General features: G+C 38.1%; 3 protein-coding genes and 1 long non-coding RNA gene across 4 annotated transcripts; 2 read left to right on the top strand and 2 right to left on the bottom strand.

The window, feature by feature from the left end:
- The first annotated feature begins 2,538 nt into the window (after nucleotides 1–2,538).
- LOC117909169 lies at nucleotides 2,539–5,233 on the top strand. Its single transcript, XM_034823081.1, has one exon. The coding sequence runs from the start codon at nucleotides 2,798–2,800 to the stop codon at nucleotides 5,069–5,071; it is 2,274 nt and encodes a 757-aa protein (XP_034678972.1). The 5' UTR covers nucleotides 2,539–2,797; the 3' UTR covers nucleotides 5,072–5,233.
- A 3,389-nt stretch (nucleotides 5,234–8,622) lies between these two features.
- Nucleotides 8,623–9,624, top strand: LOC117909364. The gene is made up of 2 exons (XM_034823384.1): nucleotides 8,623–8,816; nucleotides 8,980–9,624. The coding sequence occupies exons 1-2, from the start codon at nucleotides 8,649–8,651 to the stop codon at nucleotides 9,607–9,609; spliced, it is 798 nt and encodes a 265-aa protein (XP_034679275.1). The 5' UTR covers nucleotides 8,623–8,648; the 3' UTR covers nucleotides 9,610–9,624.
- Nucleotides 8,767–9,431, bottom strand: LOC117909365. The gene is made up of 2 exons (XR_004650345.1): nucleotides 9,349–9,431; nucleotides 8,767–9,220 (listed from the first exon to the last, which is right to left on the bottom strand). It is a non-coding gene; the product is annotated as an uncharacterized LOC117909365 (long non-coding RNA).
- A 6,919-nt stretch (nucleotides 9,625–16,543) lies between the features above and the next one.
- LOC117908448 lies at nucleotides 16,544–21,110 on the bottom strand. Its single transcript, XM_034822038.1, has 4 exons — nucleotides 20,557–21,110; nucleotides 18,703–18,918; nucleotides 17,147–17,172; nucleotides 16,544–17,060 (listed from the first exon to the last, which is right to left on the bottom strand). Exons 1-4 carry the CDS (start codon nucleotides 20,905–20,907, stop codon nucleotides 16,820–16,822), a joined length of 834 nt encoding a protein of 277 aa, XP_034677929.1. The 5' UTR covers nucleotides 20,908–21,110; the 3' UTR covers nucleotides 16,544–16,819.
- Nucleotides 21,111–23,102: the final 1,992 nt, after the last annotated feature.

Consider the following 23,102-nt stretch of genomic DNA (forward strand, 5'->3'; position numbering starts at 1 on the left):
TTCAATATATTTATATGAAATTTAAATTGTAAGTAAAACAAAATTTTAAAACAGTAACAAAATAATATAATATGATTTTTTTCCTTAATAATATAAAAATAAAATGAATATTATTATATAGGGTAATATACATTATAAAAATATTAAATTCAATTTAAATTAAGATTAGATTGTTCAAACCTTAACTCAAATCTAACCAAAACTGAGTTTAAGTTGAAAAAAAATCTAATTTAAACTTAATTTGAATATTAAAAATAATTAATTAAACTTGTCTAAACGTCGAATTGGATCAAACCAACACATTCATATTCCATAATACAACCATAATAGATGTGAAAGGATCTAACTAGTGATGCTTGTTAAATGGAACCCAAGATACCAAGGAAGGGGATGACCACTCAAATTCGGATACAAAACAATGGTACCCACTGAGTTAATTGAAATGCTTTTCAATCTTATCCTCAATGGGTACCAACCCATTTCAATATTACCAATAATTTTTTTTGGGTAGATTTAGAAAGCCAAAAAAATGCTTTTAAAAAACATAAAAAAGCTTTCGAAAGCACTTTTAATGCTTTGTGTTGTCTGTTTCTAGTGTAAATGTTGGTCAAACACATCCCTTTGAAGGAACCTTGACCCACTTATTATTTTCCCCATCATTTCACTTTGAAGTTAGGGTTCCCTTTTTTTGATACCTGTACCTTGCCATCTTCATTTTGAATAATCCACTGCAGACGCTGTCACAACCTGTTATAAAATCAGCCAATGGTTTTTCAGCACACAGGCAAAATAATTAACGAGAGGGCATTTTAGGAAACTTTTGCTTATGTGGCAAAGAGTTATTGGGTGAGTTGGTTGAGGAGCATGTGGTGCGTGGGTAGCTGATTGAAACGTCTCTGTTTTTCTACCCCTCACGCGCCAGTCGTGCGCGGTTTTTTATGTGTTTGCGTGGACGCATAGTACATTGCGCATATCTTTCTGCCAACGAGGCGTTTGGGTTTTGAACAGTACATGCCCACTCTCTTTTAGCGCGCGTGGGATTCTGTTTGGTTGGCAAAATTAATATTTTAAATTTCTATTCAATTTGCCATAAGTTATAAATTTACCCTTTGTTTTCTTTGATTTTCCTCCTTATTTCTTTCTTTCCTCAAATTATGCCTAACCCTATTCTTGAAATTTTTTATCTTCCTTTTTTTTTTTTGGTAATTATATATATATTTTACGTAAAAACCAAATAGTATCAACTCAACAAACGATATCGCATTAAAAATTAATAATAAAATCTAAGTTATTGAATGTTGAATAAATATACGAGACGACAATAAAATCAAGATATAAATAATTGAAATAAAATATAAATAAATAAGATCAAAATATATGAAATATAAAATACATAGACGACATATTATTATTGTCTCGTTTTTTTAGTAGATATCCATTATATTGTAGTTGATCTCATGTCATATTAATTTTTATTTTTATTTTGAAAAAATTATAATATAATATTTTATTTTTTTCTCAAAAAAAAAAAAAAACAAAGTGGTACGGAATAAAAAACAGGTGCATTTATAATTTATACCATACATGGGTCCAATATGGTTGAAGGGGGAGAATGTTGGTTCACTCACCATAAGGCGCGTGGGGCCAGAGTGTCACTCATCCATCATCTTTCATTCATGCCAAATAGCCCTCATGAGGGCCTCTCTCGGAGGCCAGTCACGTGTCACCTTGGATTCTTCTTCAGTTTCCCCATGTGACCTCGCTTTCAAACCCCCCTTCATTGTTGGTTTAATTTCGGGACTACCACTCCGGGTGTGTCCATATCAAAAAGCGGAAAACGGCTCTTCCACACGAAGGGTTATTGATGTTCCCAAGGACATCTCCCTCTTTTTGTCCTTGTCCCTATCTCCTTCTCCCTGTCTATGATCTGGCCACGTTGGTGAGGCCCCAATCCTCTGCCACACTCCCCATCCTAACAATGTGCTCCCTATTTATACATAAACCACTTTTTCTAGAGTTAGGTTTTTTTTTTTTTAAATTTAAAATAGTTATCATTAATTCATTTATTTTTAAATCAAAGTTTTAAAAGGGGAACTAAATTTATAATTAAAATAAAATAAATTTTGTATATATTTGAAATTCTTTTCAATATTGATTTACTATCATAATATAGCGGTACTGATATTGAAATCTAAATAATAATTTTTAAATAATAATATTATTAAACTTACATAATTTTTTTATAAATAGGTTTTAAATTATATATATTTCTAAAAGTTTTATTTTTAATTTAAATTTAATTGTATTTATTTGAAAAAAACAATTTTTTTTTCAGTCCATGAAGAGGGTAGACATGGACACCAGCTTAGTTAACATGGGGTGGGGTTTAAGCTTATCTGGTTTGACAATTACAGTTAGCCAATCAGAGGTCGCCACGTTTTAAAAAAAAAGTGGGCCGAAGAGAAAGGGCATTGTCGTCAAACACACAGTTTAATCATGCGTGAAAAGGCTAATGAAGCCAAGGTGAAGGATGCTCGTTACATTCAGCTCCAAAACAAACCCTACATCGTCGTCTTCCATTAAACCCTCTCTGATGATTTCTCTCTCTCTGTCTCCACCTCTCGTTTAAACCCCACTTTCCCATCGTCTGATGCATTTGTACAGTAAGTACAGAAAAAAACAAGAAGCTTTATCTACTTCTCTGCACTGGTTTAGAGCGATTTCTGTGATTTTCACCCAATAAAAGAAGCGATCTTTAATGGTGGGTGGATGGATGTGTGAAATATGAGGGAGAGTGATGGATTCAGAGCGGGCCCACCACAACAACAGTAGTGGCAGTAGTACCGGCGAGCTCTTCATCTGCTTCACTTCACGTTTTTCTTCGTCTTCTTCTACTTCGTCGTCAATGAAGATCTCCTCAAAGTCCATCCTTAGTCCGGGCCGTACGGACAAGCTCAGGGAGCCTCAAATCTCGCTGTCTTCGTCGCTGAGCAGGAGGCTGAGGAGCAACGGGAGCATGAAGGGGGGCCAGTCTTCGCCTATGTTTCCCGCAGCGGGGAAGAAGAGGGGGTGTGCGTTTGAGAATCCGGAGCCGTCTTCGCCGAAGGTGACCTGCATTGGGCAGGTGAGAGTGAAGACGAAGAAGCAGGGGAAGAAGATGAGATCGAGGTCGAAGCGAAGAGGGGAGGTGAGTTTTAGGAAGTTAGAGCACACGGCTGAAGGGGGGGTTGTTCATCAAGGTCATGGCCATCATCTTCAGACGCAGCAGGAGTGTTTGCCGCATAGGAACCAGAGGTGGGTTCATCTGCCATTAACGATCTGTGAAGCTTTGAGGGCTTTTGGGGCGGAGTTCAACTGCTTCCTTCCGTGTCGCTCCTCGTGCACATCTGGGGAGAGAGAGAAGGAAGAGAAGGGAACTGGGGAGAGTGGCTGCGGCGGCGGCGGAGGCGCGAGTACGAGTTCTTGTGGGGCTGTGTTCGCGAGGTGGTTGGTGGCTTTGCAGGAAGGCGAAAAGGGGAGAGAGATTGAGCTGGTGGTGGGAGAGGACGAGAGAGCAATGGAGGGGTTTCAAAGGAGGCATGTGCTGGACGACATTGAGATCAAGTTAGAGGAGGGTGAAGTGAAAGACGAGGCTGTGGGCGGAGAAGAAGCGAGGGTAAGCATCTGTATTCCGCCGAAGAATGCCTTGTTGTTGATGAGATGCAGATCTGATCCTATGAGAATGGCGGCGCTGGCCAATAGGTTTTGGGAGTCACCCCTTCCGAAGGAAGAAGAAGACGACAACGAAGATGAAGATGAAGATGAAGATCAAGAAGATGAATACGAGAGAAACGAGCACCAACAAGTAGATTTGTATGCTGATGCAGTAGAGGAACAGGAAGGAGAGGAGGAAGAGGAAGGTGGGGATGCACAAACGAAAGTTGAACTAGAAACAGCGCCACAACAACTTGATGAAGTGCTTGAAAAGTGTGTATCAGTTGAGAAGATTGAAGAAGAAAACAGTACTGTTTCAGAAGAGAAAGCTACTTTGGTAAACGAGGAGGAAGAAGAGAAACAAGATGACCAAGGGGACACACCGGAAAGAAACCCAGAAATATTTGAGCTTCAGGAAGAGAATCAAGAAAAGAAAGAGGAAGAAGAAGCCGAAGAAGAAGCACAAGGGCAGGAAGAAGAAGCGGAAGAAATGGTGTCAATTGGGTCTTCTCCTTACCCTCTTGTGGATTCTGAAACTCTTGAAAACGAAGAGATTGAACCAACCCAGTTGCTTGAGGGCCACGAAGAACAGGAAGAAGAAGACCACCCAGCATCATCTCTAGACAGAAGACCCAGCATTTCGTCACCTCCACCTCCGGTGCCCGTACATTCAGAACCAGAAAGCAGAGAAGATACAGCAGCAGAAGCTTTAGCAGAAGAAGACGAAGAAGAAGGAGCAACGGTCGAAGAAAAGGAATCAGAGAAGTCAATGGTCTCAGAAGTCGAAGAAGAAGGGACAGCGACCCATGCGCGACCCGACCCGGAACAAGACCAAAAGGCACGGGAGCCCCTCAAAGATGAAGGCGGTCAAAAGTCAAACGAGAGAGAAACACAACCAAATCTAAAAGGAGAAACCACCGCCACAACGGGTGCCGGCGCCGGCGCCGCCGTCTTGCCGGACTGTTTGCTGCTGATGATGTGCGAGCCGAAGCTCTCAATGGAGGTCTCCAAAGAAACGTGGGTCAACAGTGCGGACTTCATCAGATGGCACCCAGAAAAGCTGGTCAAACCAAACAACGGCCCAGATCAACCCAAGACCCGCCTCAGCACCGACTCTAATCCTACTCAGCAGCAGCTCCACCAGCCCCCTCGCTCCTCCTGCTCCTTCCCAGCCGCTGCCGCCGCCGGCGCCTCCATGGCCACCATGATAGAGCAGAAGTTCGTCAACGCCGCGGCTTACGAGCCCTTCGTGCTCACCCGCTGCAAGTCGGAGCCCATGAGGTCGTCGGCTAAGCTCGCCTCCGATGCCTGTTTCTGGAAGAACCCTAAGCTGGAGCCGCATCGCCCCAGAGTCGGCGCGGCTGGAGTGGGGTTTTAAGCCGCATAGGGTTGTGTGTAGTTTTGCAGAAAAGGATTTTACTGCTCTGTCACGTATGTAAATTTTTATTTAATTAATGATTTATATTCTTTGTTATTTTGGTATGATGTACGGATACTGTCCTGCCACGTGGTGAAGCTTATGGTTTTGATCTTCGTAGAATTCTCGTGTGTATTTGTATACGATAATAGACTACAGCTCAAGGAGGTAACCGCAATAGAACATGATCGAGGCCCAACCTAAGAGTCAATCTGAACCGTTACATAGTGTGACAATTGAAACGGCAGTGATTGGCTGGTAGGTCGCATGTTTTTGGCGCCAAAGTTTTTGACGGTCAAGATTTTAGATTTCATTCTTTTATTCTTTGACCCGGGATACAAATCTGATGTTGTCCAAACATAACCCTAAAATTTCCATAAGTGAGATGAAATGGAGATGTAAAGGAAGCCTCAAAAGAGACTTTGGTACTAAAGGCAACAAAAATCTCCCCAAAAGTAAAAAGAAAAAGAAAGGGCTTTTAAAAGCCAAAAAAGTCCTATCAAAAATCAAAATGGGTCACTTTTATTGTCTAGGGTTTGGGACAAGGGCAAGGACAAGGAGAGGGTACCCACACATGTGGGAGTATCCACTTGAAGTAGAGTGGGGCTTAGGGCTTTTTGGCCCACTTTCTCTCATTGCCCTTTTTATTATTTATCCTTGCATTTCTTTCAAGTGAAGCTACATTCATTCCTCTTCACTCATTTCACACAATCTTGCATTTAAATCTTCTATTCATCTCAAGTATTTTTTATTTCATTTTTATTTTATTTTTGAAGGATTCTTATATTTTATTTTTGTAATTAAAAATTTATTTAACTCTATATATTAACGAAGATAGGTGGAATGACACAATACCCGACATCGTTTTCAGACCCTCCCTGAACTCGTTTCTATATACACATAAATTATTTTATATTTTATAAATTTTTTATTTATGATTGAATTTGTCTTTAGCTTCTAGGTGAAGCAAAAATAAAAAATCATCTCCAATGCAACCTAAAATTTGAAAGAGGATCTTATTGTGTAAAATCATAACATAGGAACCAAAAATCCCAAATCCAACTTGGCTTAAATTTACCAATCATTTCATCATTTATGTTAAGGGGGCTGTTTGGTTTTTATTTTTTCTTTACTGCAAACTTTTCCTTTTGTAGTGTAGTGAAACAAAGAGAAGATTCTTAAAATCTGTGTCACCAAACATGTTCCCAAGAAGTAACTCCAAATGAAAAAGAATGGGGAAGGGGCCAAGAACCCCATAAAGGAGTAGACCCCAAAAGTTGAGTTGTGAAGCTGGATTGTTTAGTTCATGGGTGTTCTTTCCTTTTTTGTTTTACTTATGTAAAATAATGAAAAAAAAAAATTTATAATAATAAAAATTAAAGAAATTGTTTCTTGGGAAGGCCACAGTGTGTACACACTTTCATGTGATTTTGACAGCATATCTATGGATATGATAACCAGATGGCATCATTGGCAAAGGTGGGGGCATTGGCCCAAGCTTTCGTGCATGTAGGGTTTTTGGGAAAATTTGGATTTTTTTTTTTTTGAAAATGAGGGTAAGTACAATATTTTAAGAAATCTTGATTAAATAAATATTTATTTTTATATTACATTGGAATATATATATATATATATATATATATATATATATATATATATATATATATATTTAAATATGGTTAAATCTTGTTAAAAAAATATGGGATTATATTTGAAACTTCTATCTTCAACACGTTAAGAGGATTTTTTTTTCTCTATTTTCTGTTCATTATATATATATATTTTCAAAAATTTCAACGAAATAATATTTACATGTGAATGATAGAATTACCTTTTACTATGAAAATATTACATATTGACAAAAAAGTTTAATGTTAAAATAAGTAAATTAGAAAGAGACGAAGGAAAATTTGATTTGATTTAGAGAGTGACATGTAGACATATTATAAAACTACCATAGCCTCTCAATGTGTAAGCACCAACGGTCGATAATTGCTCCAAGATGCACCCTAATAGCTTTTAGCAATGTCTTTTTTATGAGCACGTTGATAGGAAAACGAACTTGACCATTGATATTTCACTGTGTAAGAAAAGAAGAAAATAACATAAATATAAAAAACTTAGGTGATGTTTGTTTTTTAATTTAATTTTAAATAGAACTTTAATACTTAATAGTATTAAGTATTAGATAGATTGTTTTTATAATATTTTATTTTTATTAAACATTAAAAGGTAAAGAAAAATCAGAATGTTATTTTTTTTTTATTTAGAAAAAGCCAAATATTTTGACTTTTTCTATTCAACAAAAAGTTTATAATAAATCATGAAAAAGTAGAAAAACAAACAACCTAAAGTCTAAAAGCAATTTTTTTTTAGCAAAAAGCTAAAAAAACAAACACCCTCTTAGGTTTTAAAGAATTGACTATAATTTTTCTCAATTACTCCAAAAGGTAAGAAAAACTCCTCTTTTCGATTATACATGATAAGAGACCATCATAAATGTAACAAGTAATTCTCATTGAAGCTCATAAATCCCAACCTAACCAAAGTTTTGAACTTTATTTTATCAAAATCCCACCACATTTTTAAGCTTAAAATTGATGATAAGAGATTATTTTTGCACTTTCATTTATTCATACTACACTAGCACTTTTTCATTTTCTTACTTGTCTTGGTCATGTTGAAAGTATCTTTTATACTTCCCTTAAAGGTATCAGTCTAATGACATAACATTTGAGATGTCTTATGGTTATCTAAACCATGAATAAGGCTTAAAGTAACATAAATTTGGCTCATCTTTATCATGACTTTGGCTTTGAAGATTTTGGTGATTTTCAAATGAGAAATAATCATAATTCTAAAAGCTTTAGAGAATATTCATTATTTTCTTTGATCAACTTGTCTTCACTCTTTTACCAAATCATCTCACCATCAACCTAACTTAAAATTAAAATAATTTTTTAATTAACTATTTTTATTATTGTGTTGGTTCTATGTATGGTTCATCTTAAACAAGTGATTTCCATTTGATTAATCCTCCCTTTTGCAGCATTATAGTTTTAGAATCTTTTCCCATGTTGCTAGTAAAAACAAAGAAATAATTTGATTCTTGCCTACAACCCACCTGCATCAAAGCTTCCATTCAAAACATTCTTATCTCCAAACTAAAAGTTCCCCCCAATATAATAATGAGATACAACTAAGCTCAATAGCACACTTGCCCTAAAAAACTTCCATGCAATCCCATTCAAAGAAATATTAGAAGAAAAAGACCTAAAACCAAGTTGTCAATGTGATCAAAAGTGGAGTGCTCATGCATGGAACATGGAATTCAAGCCCAGCCAGCCATTTGAAATTCTCATTTGTGGGTCTTCTCAGACATCACCTACTCCTTTAAAAAACACAATTTGAAACATTCCTTTTGATCCACCCACCCCATTGTTGTGGGGTTATATATAATATATACCTAATGAAAAGCTAAAATCAACCATAGTTTCTGTAAATCTACATACTTTGTTGTGTGAGAGGGAGAGAGAGAATGGGTTGGGAGGAGGAATACTTGGATTTGATCTTGGTTCCAAGTGGGTTATTGATCATGTTTGGCTACTATCTCTACCTTCTCTACAGATGCCTAAAGCATACTGATACAACAGTAATTGGCTATGAGAATCACATCAAGAGAACATGGATTGAGAGGATGTTGCAGGTTTGAATATACAACCAATCTCAGCTGAATTCAAGGTTTAAATTTTAAGGGCTCAAAGTACTTCTGCGCTAGAAAGTGAAAGCGATCAAGAGAAGTGCTTTGAATATGCTATTTAAACTGTGTTCTACCTTTTGTCCTTGATAACTCTAATGGGTAATTGCAGGTTGAACCAAAGGACAGAGGGCAAGCGATGTCCGTGATCGGCAGCAACATGTCCGCGGCAACTTCCATGTCTTCAATATCCCTAACTCTGAGTTCTCTCATTGGAGCATGGGTCGGAAGCTCGTCCCAGAACATCTTCAAGAGTGGTTTTATCTATGGCGACACAAGCTCCTCTACGATTTCCATCAAATACATCAGCCTTCTCGCTTGCTTCCTACTGGCGTTTGCTTGTTTTGTTCAGTCTGCAAGGTACTTTGTTCAGGTGAATTTCTTCATAAGCATGCCAAACTGTGAGATACCTGTGAAATATGTGCAAAAGGCAATGTTAAGAGGTGGGGTTTTCTGGTCAGTTGGCTTAAGGGCTCTATACCTTGCTGTCACCTTGCTGCTGTGGATTTTTGGTCCCATACCAATGTTCGTCTCCTCTGTAATTCTGGTGGTGATTATGCATAATCTTGACACGAATTCAAATCCGCTCCATCAGTTTCAGCCCGCCAACAAACATAACCTGTTGAAGAAGATTGGTGAGGAAATATCTGCAGTTGCAAGAGCGAACACCATGAAAGACCGAGTGAGAATGGATCAAGTAGAGCTTCAGATTCACAACACTGCTGATCACCTGCATGATTAGAGAGGACAGAATCAAACACGTTAGAAATTCACCATGTTCATAAGAAGCAAGTACAATGCAGGGTTTTCCATGTTTTGTCCAATTTCACCAAGTTCCCAACTTCAAATTAGCAGGACATCGATGTGGCTCCCAGTCCACAAAAGTCCTGTTTGCAAGCAAAAAACCCATGAGCAGGTCCAGCATGCTAATCCCAATTGCTGCAAAAATTTTCTTTAGTTTGACAATCTGTAATCGTAGTCTTGTTTAACAGAACTGGGGAGACCAAAATTGTTTCTCCTTGTAAAAAAATTGGCCTCACCGGGGTCCATTGGTTGTACATTTCTTACCAATACAACTTACAAGAATTTCAGAATTCAGATACGTAATCTCACCAATGAGATGAGGTTGACAAAATCTTGCCTATCACACAAAGAACACCATGAATAAATAACACTAGATGTAACATGTACGAATGGGAGAATCAAATGACAAAAAGAAGAGAACAAAAAAGGGTGGCTAGGGAGGGGGGTGCTCTGGAAGAACCAGTCAAGAGTCAAGATGATGAATTTTTTGGCTATCAATATAACAATGTTGAATAATGTTGAATAATCCTTCCACAAGGTTATTGTGGAAAGCCTAGTGATTTAAGATAAATCCCGTCTTGAGAGAGATGAGATGAGAGGGGGAAAGAAGTGGTTTGCGATTGAGTCGAAGACGTTTGAGGTTTCAGTAGAGGAAGCCAGAGGGAAGATATGAGGCACCATAGTGGAAAGGAGTAGAGGTTTATCTTCCTGGATCAAATTTGGGGTGACAAGTTTGAGAAAATTTCTAGAAGGGCTTGAAGAATGTTGCAGGGAGGAAAGGAAAGGAAGGTTAGCAAAAGTGTGGGAGGAAGAGGGTAGAAAGTTTAAAGTGGAAAGACGCGAAAATGGGGCGGGGAGATAATTGATGTGGAGTCCAAGAGGTTTTGTTTAGTGGTTCCCGAACGTAAGGGTATACCAGGAGGATGGGCTTTGTTTGCTGAGAAACTACGAGATTTAGGGGTAGCAACGCAAGAGGAAGTAAAGGTGAAAAAAGCCTCGAGAGGTGAGTCAAAATCGAAAGGGGTGTTAATAGAAAATAAGGAAGTAAGTTGCAATGAAAAGAAGGCGATGAGTGGGAAGAAGTCTTATGCAGAGGTGACCAAGGAGCCGACTGGAAAGCAAGGAGATGCTTTATGGCTTCAAGTTGGAGGGAGAGGATTAAGGAATAGGGAGAAGGGACTGGGCAGGTGCCTTGTAGGTAGTTGGGGGACCGAGTCAGTGGGGGAGCTGGAGTTGCAGACGTTTAGAAGATGGGGGGAGCATGTTTGGAACTTAAGAAAAGGACTGAGAGTGCTGAGTATGGGAGGACCTCTCATGATGCTGGAGTTCAAAGATGAAGAAGATGCAGAGAGAACACTAAAGAGAGGGACGCGAAGATATAAGGACAAAGTGTTGCATTTAGTGAGATGGAGCGTGGAGGCGGGTTGCTTAAAGACAGGTAGCCAAACAAAAGAGGTATGGGTAAGAGTGGTGGGACTCCCGTTTCACTGCTAGAGTGAAGAAATTTTTAAGAGAATAGGAGACTATTGTGGAGGCTTTGTTGAGGTGGATGGAGAAACAAAGAATTGCTCTCAGCTCCAGTGGGCTAGAATTTTGGTGAAAAACAGGGGGATTTTTTTTTTTTTTTTTTTCGAGAACTATACATTTAGCGGTTGATGATTACTGCTATGCATTACAGCTGTGGTGGGAGAAGCTGCCATGGTTATCTAAGGTGGTGCCGATGAAGAAGATGAATGTGGGAGAGAAAGAGAAGACAAGGAAAGATAGAGAAGTGGGTTCACGCGTGGAGAGTAGCAGTAACAAAGGAAAGGAAATGTGGCGTGTTGTAGAGGTTATGGGCACAGATTCGGTCAGAAAAGCTGGAGGGGAAGAAAAACTTGATGGTGATGGGACGGTTGGTATAGCTGAAACTTTTTCAGCTTTGGGGAAGAAGAAAAGTGGAAAAGGGAAATGAGTGGTGGGCTTAAGTGAAGGGGTTATTAGGACTGATTAGTGTAAGTCCACGTTTGAAGTCACTCAAGCCCATATGGACTGGGCTTTAAAAGGGAGGGAGAAGGTAAGTGGGCCACAGGACTGCTGGGAAAAGGGGCAGTCCAGCGAAGGGTCGGGGCGGGCCTACAGTGATGGCAACTTAAGCCCGCCTTGTATTGGGCCGGATGGGATGGACTGCAGGCCCAATATGGGGCTTTCAGAGGAACAACCAAGTGACGCATTGTGGGCTTGCCATTCTTTTAGGCCCACAAAGGAAAGTAGTTTAAAAGAAGTTAGGGCTTCTTTCGGTCAACAGCTATCAGTAAATTGGTTCGAAGAGTAGCTCCTGCCTGGTGAGATGGTTGATGCAGCGGAGAATAGAGAGATTGGAAGGGCTTCCATCACGGACGAGTGGTTTATGAAGGAAAATGCCAGGTATTCCATTCTTAAGCCTTATGTGGTGTGCTTGTAGGGGGGACAGGTTTCTTTTTCATCTAATTTATCGGGGGGAGGGAGTTGTGATGGCGATGGAGGAGAGGTGTGATATTGGTTCAGTGGTGAAGGAAAGTGAAGGGAGATTAAGTTTTACTCTGTTGAGAGTGTATCTAGCGGAAGAAAGGGATGGTTAGATGGGAGCGGGTATTTCTTTTTTGAGGGAAGAGGGGAGGGATGATAGGGTTGAGAAAGAAGATGATGACGAGGAGTCTTGGAGGTATAGTTGCATAACAAGATTTTGTTAGTGCTTGGGAATGCCTATGGAGTGCTTTGAAAGAGAGATCTTGAGACTTCTCAACAGAATTAGGGAAAGAAGGGATGTATCTAAGAGGGTCATCGAAAAAAAGAGGAAAGACCAGAGAATGTCGAAATTTGATCGGGAGTTAAAGAAACTAGAGTGGTCGGTGAATTATGGTGGAATAGAAGGGGATCGGGGCCACCAAGAAGCTGTTAGATGAAACTAAGAATCCTGTCGTGGAATGTAAGGGGGGCAAATGATAGGAAAAAGAGAAAAATAATAAAGGAGGTGATTAAATCACAGAAGGCTGATTTAGTGTGTTAGAGGAAACAAAAATCCAAGAGATGTCAAATGGTTTGGTTAAAAACCTTGGGGTTGGAAGATGCTTGGAGTTGGGGGGGGGGGGGGGGGGGGGGGGGGCTTGGTGTTTTGGGATAACAGGGTATTGCAATTAGAGGAGATGGAGGTGGGCAAATTTACTGTCTCGTGCCTTTTTAAGAACTGTGAGGACGATTTTTGTTGGTGTTTCTTAGGTGTTTATAGGCCCACAGCGAAAGATGAAAGATAAGAACTTTGGAGTGAGTTGGGGACAATTAGAGGGATATGGAATGAACCTTGGTGCGTAGCAGGAGATTTCAACATGATCATATTCCCCTATGAGAGGAACAGAGGGGGCCGTTTGTCCCAGAAGATGAAGAGATTTTCAGAGGTGGTCAATGAGCTAGATTTAAGGGACTTGCTACTTTAAGGGGGGATATTCACGTGGTGCGGAGGTCTCAATAATTGATCAAAGTCAAGAATTAATCGATTCCTTATTTCTGAGGATTGGGAATCTCATTTCTAGGGGGCGGTCCAAACTGTTCTGGCTAGGCCAGTGTCTGATCATGCCTCGGTCCTTTTGGATGGGGGAGGAATGAGGAGATGACCCACGCCTTTCAGATTTGAGAATATGTGGTTGAAAAGTGAGGGCTTTAAAGAGGTGCTAAAACAGTGGTGGGAGGGGATTCAAGTGAGCGGGTCAGCTAGTTTCATCTTGACTGAAAAGTTGAAGGCTTTAAAACATTTGTTAAAAAGCTGGAATAAAGAGGTGTTTGGTCAGATTAAATGCGAGAAGCAGAAAGCGTGGTTTTTATTAGATTATTGGGACAAGGAAGAGATGAGTCGTTCTCTGTCAATGGAAAAAGAAGAGGTTAGGAAGGAGGCAATGGAGTTATATAAGAAATGGGTTTTATTGGAAGAAGTCTCATGAAGGCAAAAGTTTAGGGAAATATGGCTGAAAGAAGAGGACATAAACACAAAGTTTTTTGATAAAATGACAAATGCTCACAGAAGGAGGAATCAACTGAATAATATAAAGGTGAATGAGAGAAGTTTAACTGAGGAAAGTGAAATCAAAGAAGAGATTGACAGAAATTTTCAAGCCCTGTTGACAGATCCAGGTGAATAGAAGCCGAGTATAGATGGGTTAATTTTTGATAGGCTGGAAATGGGGGATGTGGAGAAGCTGGAGAAGCCATTTTTAGAGGAGGAGGTTTTTGAGGCGTTGGTAGCCTATTGTGGAGAAAAAGCACCAGAGTCGGATGACTTCTCAATGGCCTTTTGGCAGTTTGCGTGGGACTTTGTGAAGGAGAAAGTTATGAATTTGTTTAGACAGTTTCATGAGATGGGGAGATTTGTAAGGAGCTTGAATGCAACTTTCCTAGTGTTGATTCCTAAGAAAGGGGAGGCTGAGGAGTTGAAGGACTTTAGGCCAATAAGTTTGGTGGGAGGGCTTTACAAATGGTTGGCTAAGGTGTTGGCTAACAGGTTAAAATGAGTGTTAGCCAAAGTGATATCTTTGTCTCAAAATGCTTTCGTGGAGGGGCGGCAGATTATGGATGCAGTTTTGATTGCAAATGAGGCAATGATTCAATTCTAAAAAGAAATAACGGGGCAATTTTATGCAAATTAGATATCGAGAAAGCCTATGATCATGTGGATTGGTCATTTCTACTAGCGGTGTTGGGGAAAATGGGATTTGGAGAAAGGTGGTATAGTTGGATAAAGTGGTGTTTATCCACTGTTAGTTTTTCGGTCTTGGTGAATGGCAGTCCAACGGGTTTTTTCCAATGCTCAAGGGGCTTATCTTTTCGTAATAGTGATGAAGGCTTTTAACTGTTTGATGAAAAGAGCAGTTGTTGAAGGTTTTTTGATGCCTTGCTTTGTGAGGGGAAGAAGGGGTGAAGGGGTCCAGATTATACATTTATTGTTTGCTGATGACACGTTGGTGTTTTGTGAAGCTAGAGAGGATCAGTTGACACACTTATGCTGGCTGTTAATGTGGTTTGAGGCGTTGTCAGGGTTAAAAGTGAATATGGAAAAAATGGAACTAATCCCAATTGGTAAAGTTGAAAATGTGGGAGAGTTGGCGGATGAATTTGGTTATAAAGTGGGAAATTTACCCTCCACCTATTTAGGAATGTCTTTGGGTGCCCTTTTCAAATCTATCGATGTATGGGATGGAATAGAGGAAAAATTCAGAAAGAGATTGGCTATGTGGAAGCGTCAATTCATCTCAAAAGGAGGAAGGATTACTTTAATCCGGAGCACCCTGTCCAACCTTCCAATCTATTTCATGTCCATTTTCCATTTACCTAGGGCGGTGAGGATGAGGTTGGAAAAGATTCAAAGGGATTTTCTATGGGGAGGTGGATCCCTTGAGCAAAAACCTCACTTAGTAAGGTGGCCGATTCTGTGTGATGACAAAAGTAAAGGAGGTTTGGGGGTTAAGAGCCTTGGTTTGTTCAATAAGGCTCTCTTGGGCAAATGGTCTTGGTGCTTTGCTAACGAAAAAAGGCCATTTGGAATCAGGTGATCAGAAAGAAGTACGGGGAGGAAATTGGAGGATGGAGATCTAGTGAGATAAGGGAGGCTTATGGAGTTGGTTTGTGGAAAGCTATAAATAAGGTGGGTCAGCTTGTAACCCTTTTTTTTGGCTTTGAGGTGGGGGATGGAAAAAATGTGAGGTTTTGGAAAGATAAGTGGTGTGGTACCAACCCTTTAAGTGAGGCTTTCCCTTCTCTTTTTGCATTAGCAACGTCAAAAGAAGTTTGAGTAAATGAAGTTTGGGCAGTCGAGGGGGATAGGAGGAGAAGTTGGACTCCTTCTTTCAATAGGCCGTTTAATGATTGGGAGTTGGAAGAAGTGGGAAGGTTACTTCGTTATTTAGAAGGGAAGATGGTGAGAGTGGATTAGGAGGACAGAGTGAGTTGGGTGAAATCAAAGGACGGGGTTTTTTCGGTAAAGTCCTTGTATAAGGCTATGCAGCCGGCTTCTTCAGCTTTGTTCTCTTCAAAGATTATTTGGAGGTCTTGTGCTCAACCCAAGATAGCTTCTTTGCGTGGGAGGCTTCGTGGGGTAGAGTTTTGACTTTGGATCGGTTGCAAAAGAGGGGTTGGGTTTTGACAAATAGGTGTTTTCTTTGTCAAAAGTGTGGGGAGTCGATTGACCACCTTCTCCTTCATTGTGAAAGATCAAGGGAGGTGTGGACTTTGCTCATCTCTTTCTTTGGAGTTTCTTGGGTTTTTCCGCGTTCGATGAAGGAAACTCTTATAGGTTGGAGAGGTTCTTTTGTGGGCAAGAAGAGGAAGGTGGCGTGGCTTTTGGGGCCGTTATGCTTGTTTTGGGTTATCTGGAAGACTATGAATACAATGGCTTTTGAGAACGGTGTGCTTTCCATCCAAAAGCTGAAAATTTCTTTGTGTATTTACTTTGGTCGGAAACCAAATTGTGGATAAAAGATGGGCCTTCGACCTTAATAGATTTTATTGAATGGGTGTGTATACGATAAGGGAGGGGTTTTTTTTTTCTTTCCTAGTGGTTTGGGTTCTTTTGTAAGGGGGTGAATTGTTCTTCTCTGTATCTATTTGAGTCGCTTCTTTAGCGCCTCTTTTGCAATACACATATTTTCTTACTGATCAAAAACAAAACAAAAAATGTTGAATAATCCTTCCAGCCAAACTTTACCCACAGCTAACAACCAAATTTTTGCCAATGGCTCCTGCCATCGTTGAGGTTCTATCATCCTGCTTGAATGAAGAAAAGAACAAACAAAATAATGTTTCATCTGGATAGATAAAAGGCTAGGTGGGCAGCATTCTAGGTAAAAGTGTGGGCAAAAGTTCTGAACTTTCCAGAAAAATGGCGGCCTTTTTAGTAGTTTAAACTTTTACTATATCATCCCTTCTTGATAAGCTTCAGAAAAAATAATAGACAAAGAACTGGTAGTAAAAAAATCTACATCTGCTGCTATAAACCATTCCGTATTATACAATAACAGGCTAGTAATAAAGGATGAATTGCACAGTGATCAAGGAAAAACACCATGGCCATGAGTTGCATGTGTAGAATCAATGAGAGATGTGGCTGAAACCTATTCCTCCAGTTTGATTTTGGTTCTCTTACGTTATTGCTCATCCTGTGCTCTTTGGTCCCCCTCACTGCTATTCAATTGGGTGCCATCAGGGGGACTGTCAGTCAATGTATTGGGTGTGCTTAACTGCTCTTCACCTTTAATTTGAGTTTCTTCACTTGTAGAACCTTCCATGAAGGAGTTGAGGGCTAGCTGACCAGAATAAAGGAATAAACCGACAGAGTTGATGCCAAAAACAAATGTTGCAAGGTAGCACAACCCGTTGATAATAGTCCTGCAGATGGTAGATCAGATTGAACCATGAATCTTTTATGCAAATTGACATCAATGTGTGAAGGAAAGAAGTAACCAAGGGGCTACCTTATGGTTATTGTTATTTGGCGCACCTGAAAAGCAAGAAAAAAAAAAGGGAAAAATGAGTACTAGACAAATAAAACACATCAACCACCTTCGATATGTGAAAATACATCAACCATCTTCAAGCAACCTTCAGACAAGCAAGGACACCAAGTTTTATGTTAAAACACCATGTTTTATGATAAAAATGGTGCATCACAGTTTTCGGAAGTGAAAATTTAAATTTTCCTAAATTTTAAAAGCTTATGTTTCTCTCATATATTTGGATATGAAAAGGGGGCAACAGAAAATAAAATTTGGAACTAACATTCCAAAACCGAATGCCCCTGGATCTCTACAAATAAACCTCTGGTGGTGAAGTCGGAGATGAACTTATTATCTATAGCAGTAAACCCCCCATGGAAAGCAAGAGTGAAGCAACTAAAAACTTCAATTCCCACAAGAATCTTTTTTTTTCTTTTTTGATCAGTAAGTAATATGTATATTCAAAAGAGGCGCTAAAGAAGCGACTCAAATAGCTACAGCATAGAACAACTCACCCCCTTACAAAAGAACCCAAGCCACTATGAAAGCACAAAAAACCCTCTCCCTTAACGCATACACACCCATTCTATAAAATCTATTAAGGTTGAAGGACCGTCTTTTATCCACAATTTGGTTTCCGACCATAGTAAACACACAAAAGAAATTTTCAGCTTTTGGATGGACAGCACCCCATCCTCAAAAGCAATAGAATTCCTAGCCTTCCAAATAACCCAAAACAAGCATAACGGTCCCAAATAACCCACAAGAATCTTAAAATGGTTGCAATGAACACCGTAAACATCATTGGAGGTGAACCTCATCCAAACTCTTCTCTGCTCCTTAGGATACACACACATATGTTCATGAAGAATGAGAGCTAAGCACAGTGCCAAGTGATAAACGGTGTTCAGTATCCCAAGACTGTTCACTAGAATTTGAACATTACTTAAAGCACTCTGCAATTCATAAATCATGAGAGCACGGGAGTAAGCATGTGCATGACTAATGTTAGGCAAATAAGAGCAGATTGTTTGGCTTATTTTGGACACAAATTCCAGGGTCAGAAGAAATGGTTTGATCAATTTCCTAGAGATCTTGGTATTTCAATTGTGTAGGTATGTGAAACTGAAATCTGAGGGGCCTGTCTCTTAACCTTTCATCATACCGAAGAATTGAATAAGATCCCAAGCAGTAGCCCCAAATAATACTGCATGGTCCATCAATCATCAAATTGGTACCCCAACAACAGAGTAGAGCTTGAAACAAAGGGAAGTCCAAACATATTTTAAACAACATTGTTACACTGCCAAGATATTATCCCCACAAATTTCACTTCATTAAGAGATAGCATTTTGACTTTATTGTCCCTGTTGTGGGACAAGAAAGAAACAAAAACTGCAAGTGTCATGGTTTTCATGAATACAAAATGAGGAGAATTATAGTTTGATCCTTACAATTTGTTAAGTTGCCTGATTTAACAGAAAATGGATAAACAGCATAAACACAAATAAAAAGTTGGGTGCCTAGGGACAAACCGAGAAATTGTCTGACACTGTCTGCCGATTAAGAGATGCCTCGATGGTAATAGTAAATTTATATAAGATAAGGGCGATCACCCCTGCTGTTATTCCACCCAATAATGCCTGAACAGGTGAAGGTGGTGCAGCTTTGACAGAACCTGACCCCATTGCCTTCAAACTATCCAATGCCTCCTCCTTCAATGTCTTCTTCACTCCTGAGGACCTAAATCTCTAAACCACCAAAATAACTTCCTCAAAATCAAATTTGACACAGAAGTACAAAAGATGCAAGACTGAATGTCACGGAAACATAATCTCACACATATATTGTGTATCCCATCAAAGCCTCACTTTCTCAGAGTCAATTTTGAAGTAAAATTACACATAATAGGGAAGAACGAGTGTATATATGTTATACAAGAACTAAATCTCCTCAAAGTCAAATTGAACCAAATAACATAACGGAGATGTATCATAAAGAGAGAATAAATACAATAGTAAAACCTCTAAACCCTCCAAAACCCAATTCCACAAACAGCACATGAAAAATTCATAAGGTTAATGGTGTCTACAAGAGTAATTGGGATTCTACTAGACATAAATCTCCAGAATGACCATTTAATCATCAAATGAATAAAAATAGTATGATGGAGATTGCAGGGAGTAGTATTGGAGCGTAGAACAGGCCTAAACCTCTAAATCCACTTCCTCAAAAACAAAATTAATCATAACAGCACACTAAAAGCACAAGACTGAGAGAGTCCATCAGAGCTCTCGGATTGTAGCAGACCATAATTTCTAAACCCACAAAGAACCACTTCCTCAAAAAATAAAACCTGAATCATACAAACACATAAACTAACGAAAGTACAATTGAGAATCAATAGGAGAATGATAAGGCTTATCTCAGACTTAGTCCTTTGACTTCACAAAAATTCACTTCCTCAAAATCAGAATTCAACCATGATAGCATACAGTTGGACAATTGAGACTGCATTACCAGACTTAAATCTCTGAACACCAAATCCACTTCTTGAAATCAAAACACAATCATAAAAAGGATATCAATCGACAATTCAGTGTGTATGGAATATGGATAGGGGTTAAACCAGGCCCAAACCCCTAAAATCACCAAAGCCCACTTCTTTAAAACAAAAAATATAAACATAATAACACACGAACACCAGAGCAAACGGTTTGTAAGATTGAGAGTGCGTAGAAGTGGAATGGGGGTTATACCAGACTTAAACCACTACTCACTAAAAACCTCACTTCCTTCAAATGATCCTTGAGCTGTAAAAATGCATAACAATGTACAGTGGAGAGTATATGGAAGAGGGATGAAGCTTATATCACATATACACCTTTAAACTCAACTCTTCAAAAGCCAAGTTGAACCATAACAGCACAGAAAAATTAAGGATTGAGAATGTATATCAGAGTATTGGGGAATGTACCATAATGGAGTTTCTTAACTCACCATCACCCACTTCCTCATTATCAGAATTGAACCATGGAGACACACAAACGCGCAAAAAGTGTCTATAAAAGGGTTCAAAACCCCTAAACCCACCAAAACCCAGTTCCTCAGAATCAAATCATAACGGGCACATGGAGATGCAAGACAGGGAGTGTATAGCAGAGTAATGGGAATTGCAGAGGAGCAAAATTTCTAAACTCACCAACATTCACTTCCTCAAAACCAGAAATGAATCACACAAATGCATCCAAACATACAATTGAGCATCTCTAGCAAATCCCCTGAACCTCTAAACCCACCAAGCCCACTCCCACAAAATCAAAATTCCCGACAGAACCCCAAAATAAATCCACAACGGAGAACCCATCAAGCAGGAAGAATGGCCATACCAGTTCTTTAGCTCGCTTTACACGACGTCGTATGGAGCGAAAGAGGAACACAGAGATGGCCCCAGTGAGGAGAACGCTGGTAGCCACTTGCAGAGGTGTAGGGTCATCAGTGGTGGCGAAAATGGAGGACGAGGACGGCGGGAGTTCAATGGGTCCCTCCTCTGGGGCAGTGGTGGTGGTGTCTGGAACCTGGGCCAGCAATGGTTCCGCCCTGGTCCGAAGGTGGGCTGAGACAAGGTGGAGAGAGGTGGGTCTGGAGAGAGAGTAGAATGGAGGAGACAGACATGGGTTGTGTGAAGGAGAGAGAGGCAAGGAGAAGGAGGAGAAAAGGCGTTGAGAGGACTGCAACATTGGGTTCTTGTTGGGGTTTCAGGGAGATACAATTATCTAGAGTGTGGCTCAAGTCCTAGGTTACTCCACCATCTGCTGCTTCTTCTCCTTCTTCTTCTTCGTTGGAGTGGATATGGCAGCATGAGATGGATCTCTGTGGTCCTACCAAGTTTCTGATGTGAGCCATTGGATGTGTGGAAATTGGGTCATAGTTCACAGATTTTTATGGGAGAATTCTGCGGGTTTCCCCAAAAATCTTCCGAAATTGACTTTGGAATAGTCTGAATTGCAGAATTACTCTAGGTTCAAACTTCAAAGTCTAGTTTCTTCGGTAAACAACTTTTTAATTTGAAGGGTTTATGCTAAGAACACTTGGTTTGGTGACTAGGAATAGAAATAAGGGAATAAACATATTAATAGACTTTTAGTTATATTTTAAATTTTTTATTTTTCTAATTTAATTTAATTTTTATATTTTATAATTAAATAATTTAAATTTTAAGTAAAAACCGACATTTTTATAATTTAAATTTATTTTTTATTTTCCTCTTTTTGAGAGTAACAAAACTTTCATTAAAATAACATTTTTATTTTTTCCAAAATGCACTCTTAATAAAAATAACTTTTTGGGTTCTTTTTTCATTCATATATTTTTAAATAATATATGTTTATATAATTCCTCCCATATTTTTTATTTAATTTTTGCTTATATTTTAGAATTTTCATACCACATATATGATTATTATATGAAATAAAAAATCATGTTGAAATCGTTGTTTTAAAAAATAATTTTAATATTTTTATTTTGAAAAATAATTTAAAGTCATATCATTGAAATAAAATTTTCAAATTAAGATTTTACTTTGTACTTGGATTTAATCTATTTATTTTTATTATTTTCAAAAAATATTTTAAAATATAAATCACTAAAAAATTTAAAAGCCTAAAAATAGTAAGTAGGGTGTATTGTAAATGATATAAAATAGTCATATAATATAAATTTATTTTATATATTTTTTAGATCTTTTAAGATATTTTTGGCACTACGAGAAAATCATATTCTTTACCTCAATTTTACATCTTCTAAACATAATCATCCCTTTGAAAAATTCTTTAGATAGTTTCAAAGTCACCAATCATAATATGATTATATTTTGTTCCATACGTGTTAAGTCAAATCAGGTTAGAATATATTACGTGTGATTAAAAAAATTATTTTTCAATATCCAAGACGATTGAACTTGTTAATAAGATTTTTCAAATGAAAGTTATCAATTATGAGCCAATAAAACGGTGCCACGTGACAATTTGTTGGTTTTTTATGATAAGAAATTTTGTGACAAGAACATTCCATTAGTGTAATGTTGTCATCTACCTAAAACAAGTTTACCCATATTTAGATAATGACATGTCTTAATTTTAGTAGATAAATCCAAAATCTTGAGCCATATTATGTACTCGATAAGGTTAAACTTATCAACCGGTTATATCTGAACTTCTTTGATAGTGATTTTAAAAAGCGTTTTAATATTTTTAAAATTAAAAAGATTTTAACATACAAGTATTATAGTGTATTTGATAGTAATTTTAGAAAATATTTTTAGTATTTTTAACACTTTAATAATACAAATTTTAAAGTGTTAAAAATGTTAGAAATATTTCTTAAAATTATTGTTAAACGGGACTATCAAATACATTTTTAGAGCGTATTTGATAGTAATTTTAAGAAATGTTTTTAATATTTCTAACACTTATAACATTTTTATCTCTCAAGTATTAAAGATGCTAAATATGTTTCCTAAAATCACTATCAAATACACTCTTAAAATCACTGTCAAATACATTTTTAAAATGCGTTTGATAATAATTTTGGGAAATATTTTTAATCTTTTTAACACCTATAAAATTTTTATTTTTCACTTCCTAAAATCACTTTCAAACACATTCTTAGTTTTGCCATTAAATATATAGAAAGAAAGTTATCTTTGGGTTGCAAGTTAAAACTGAATTTAAAATCACACTTCTTTAAAAATGTAGTATTGTTATCATAAAAGTTAGATTAAATATAAAAGAACTCTTTACATAAATAAAAATATAACTTTTTGATAAAGTTTTTGTAAATAGTTCTGAAAAGTAGTTTTTGAAAACAGTTTTATCATGTTTTGTAGAATAAAAGTTTGTTTGGTAACGTGACCCTTTTTAATATTTTTAAAAAT

Source organism: Vitis riparia, chromosome 19 (assembly GCF_004353265.1).
Source record: "Vitis riparia cultivar Riparia Gloire de Montpellier isolate 1030 chromosome 19, EGFV_Vit.rip_1.0, whole genome shotgun sequence".
Lineage (NCBI taxonomy): Eukaryota > Viridiplantae > Streptophyta > Magnoliopsida > Vitales > Vitaceae > Vitis > Vitis riparia.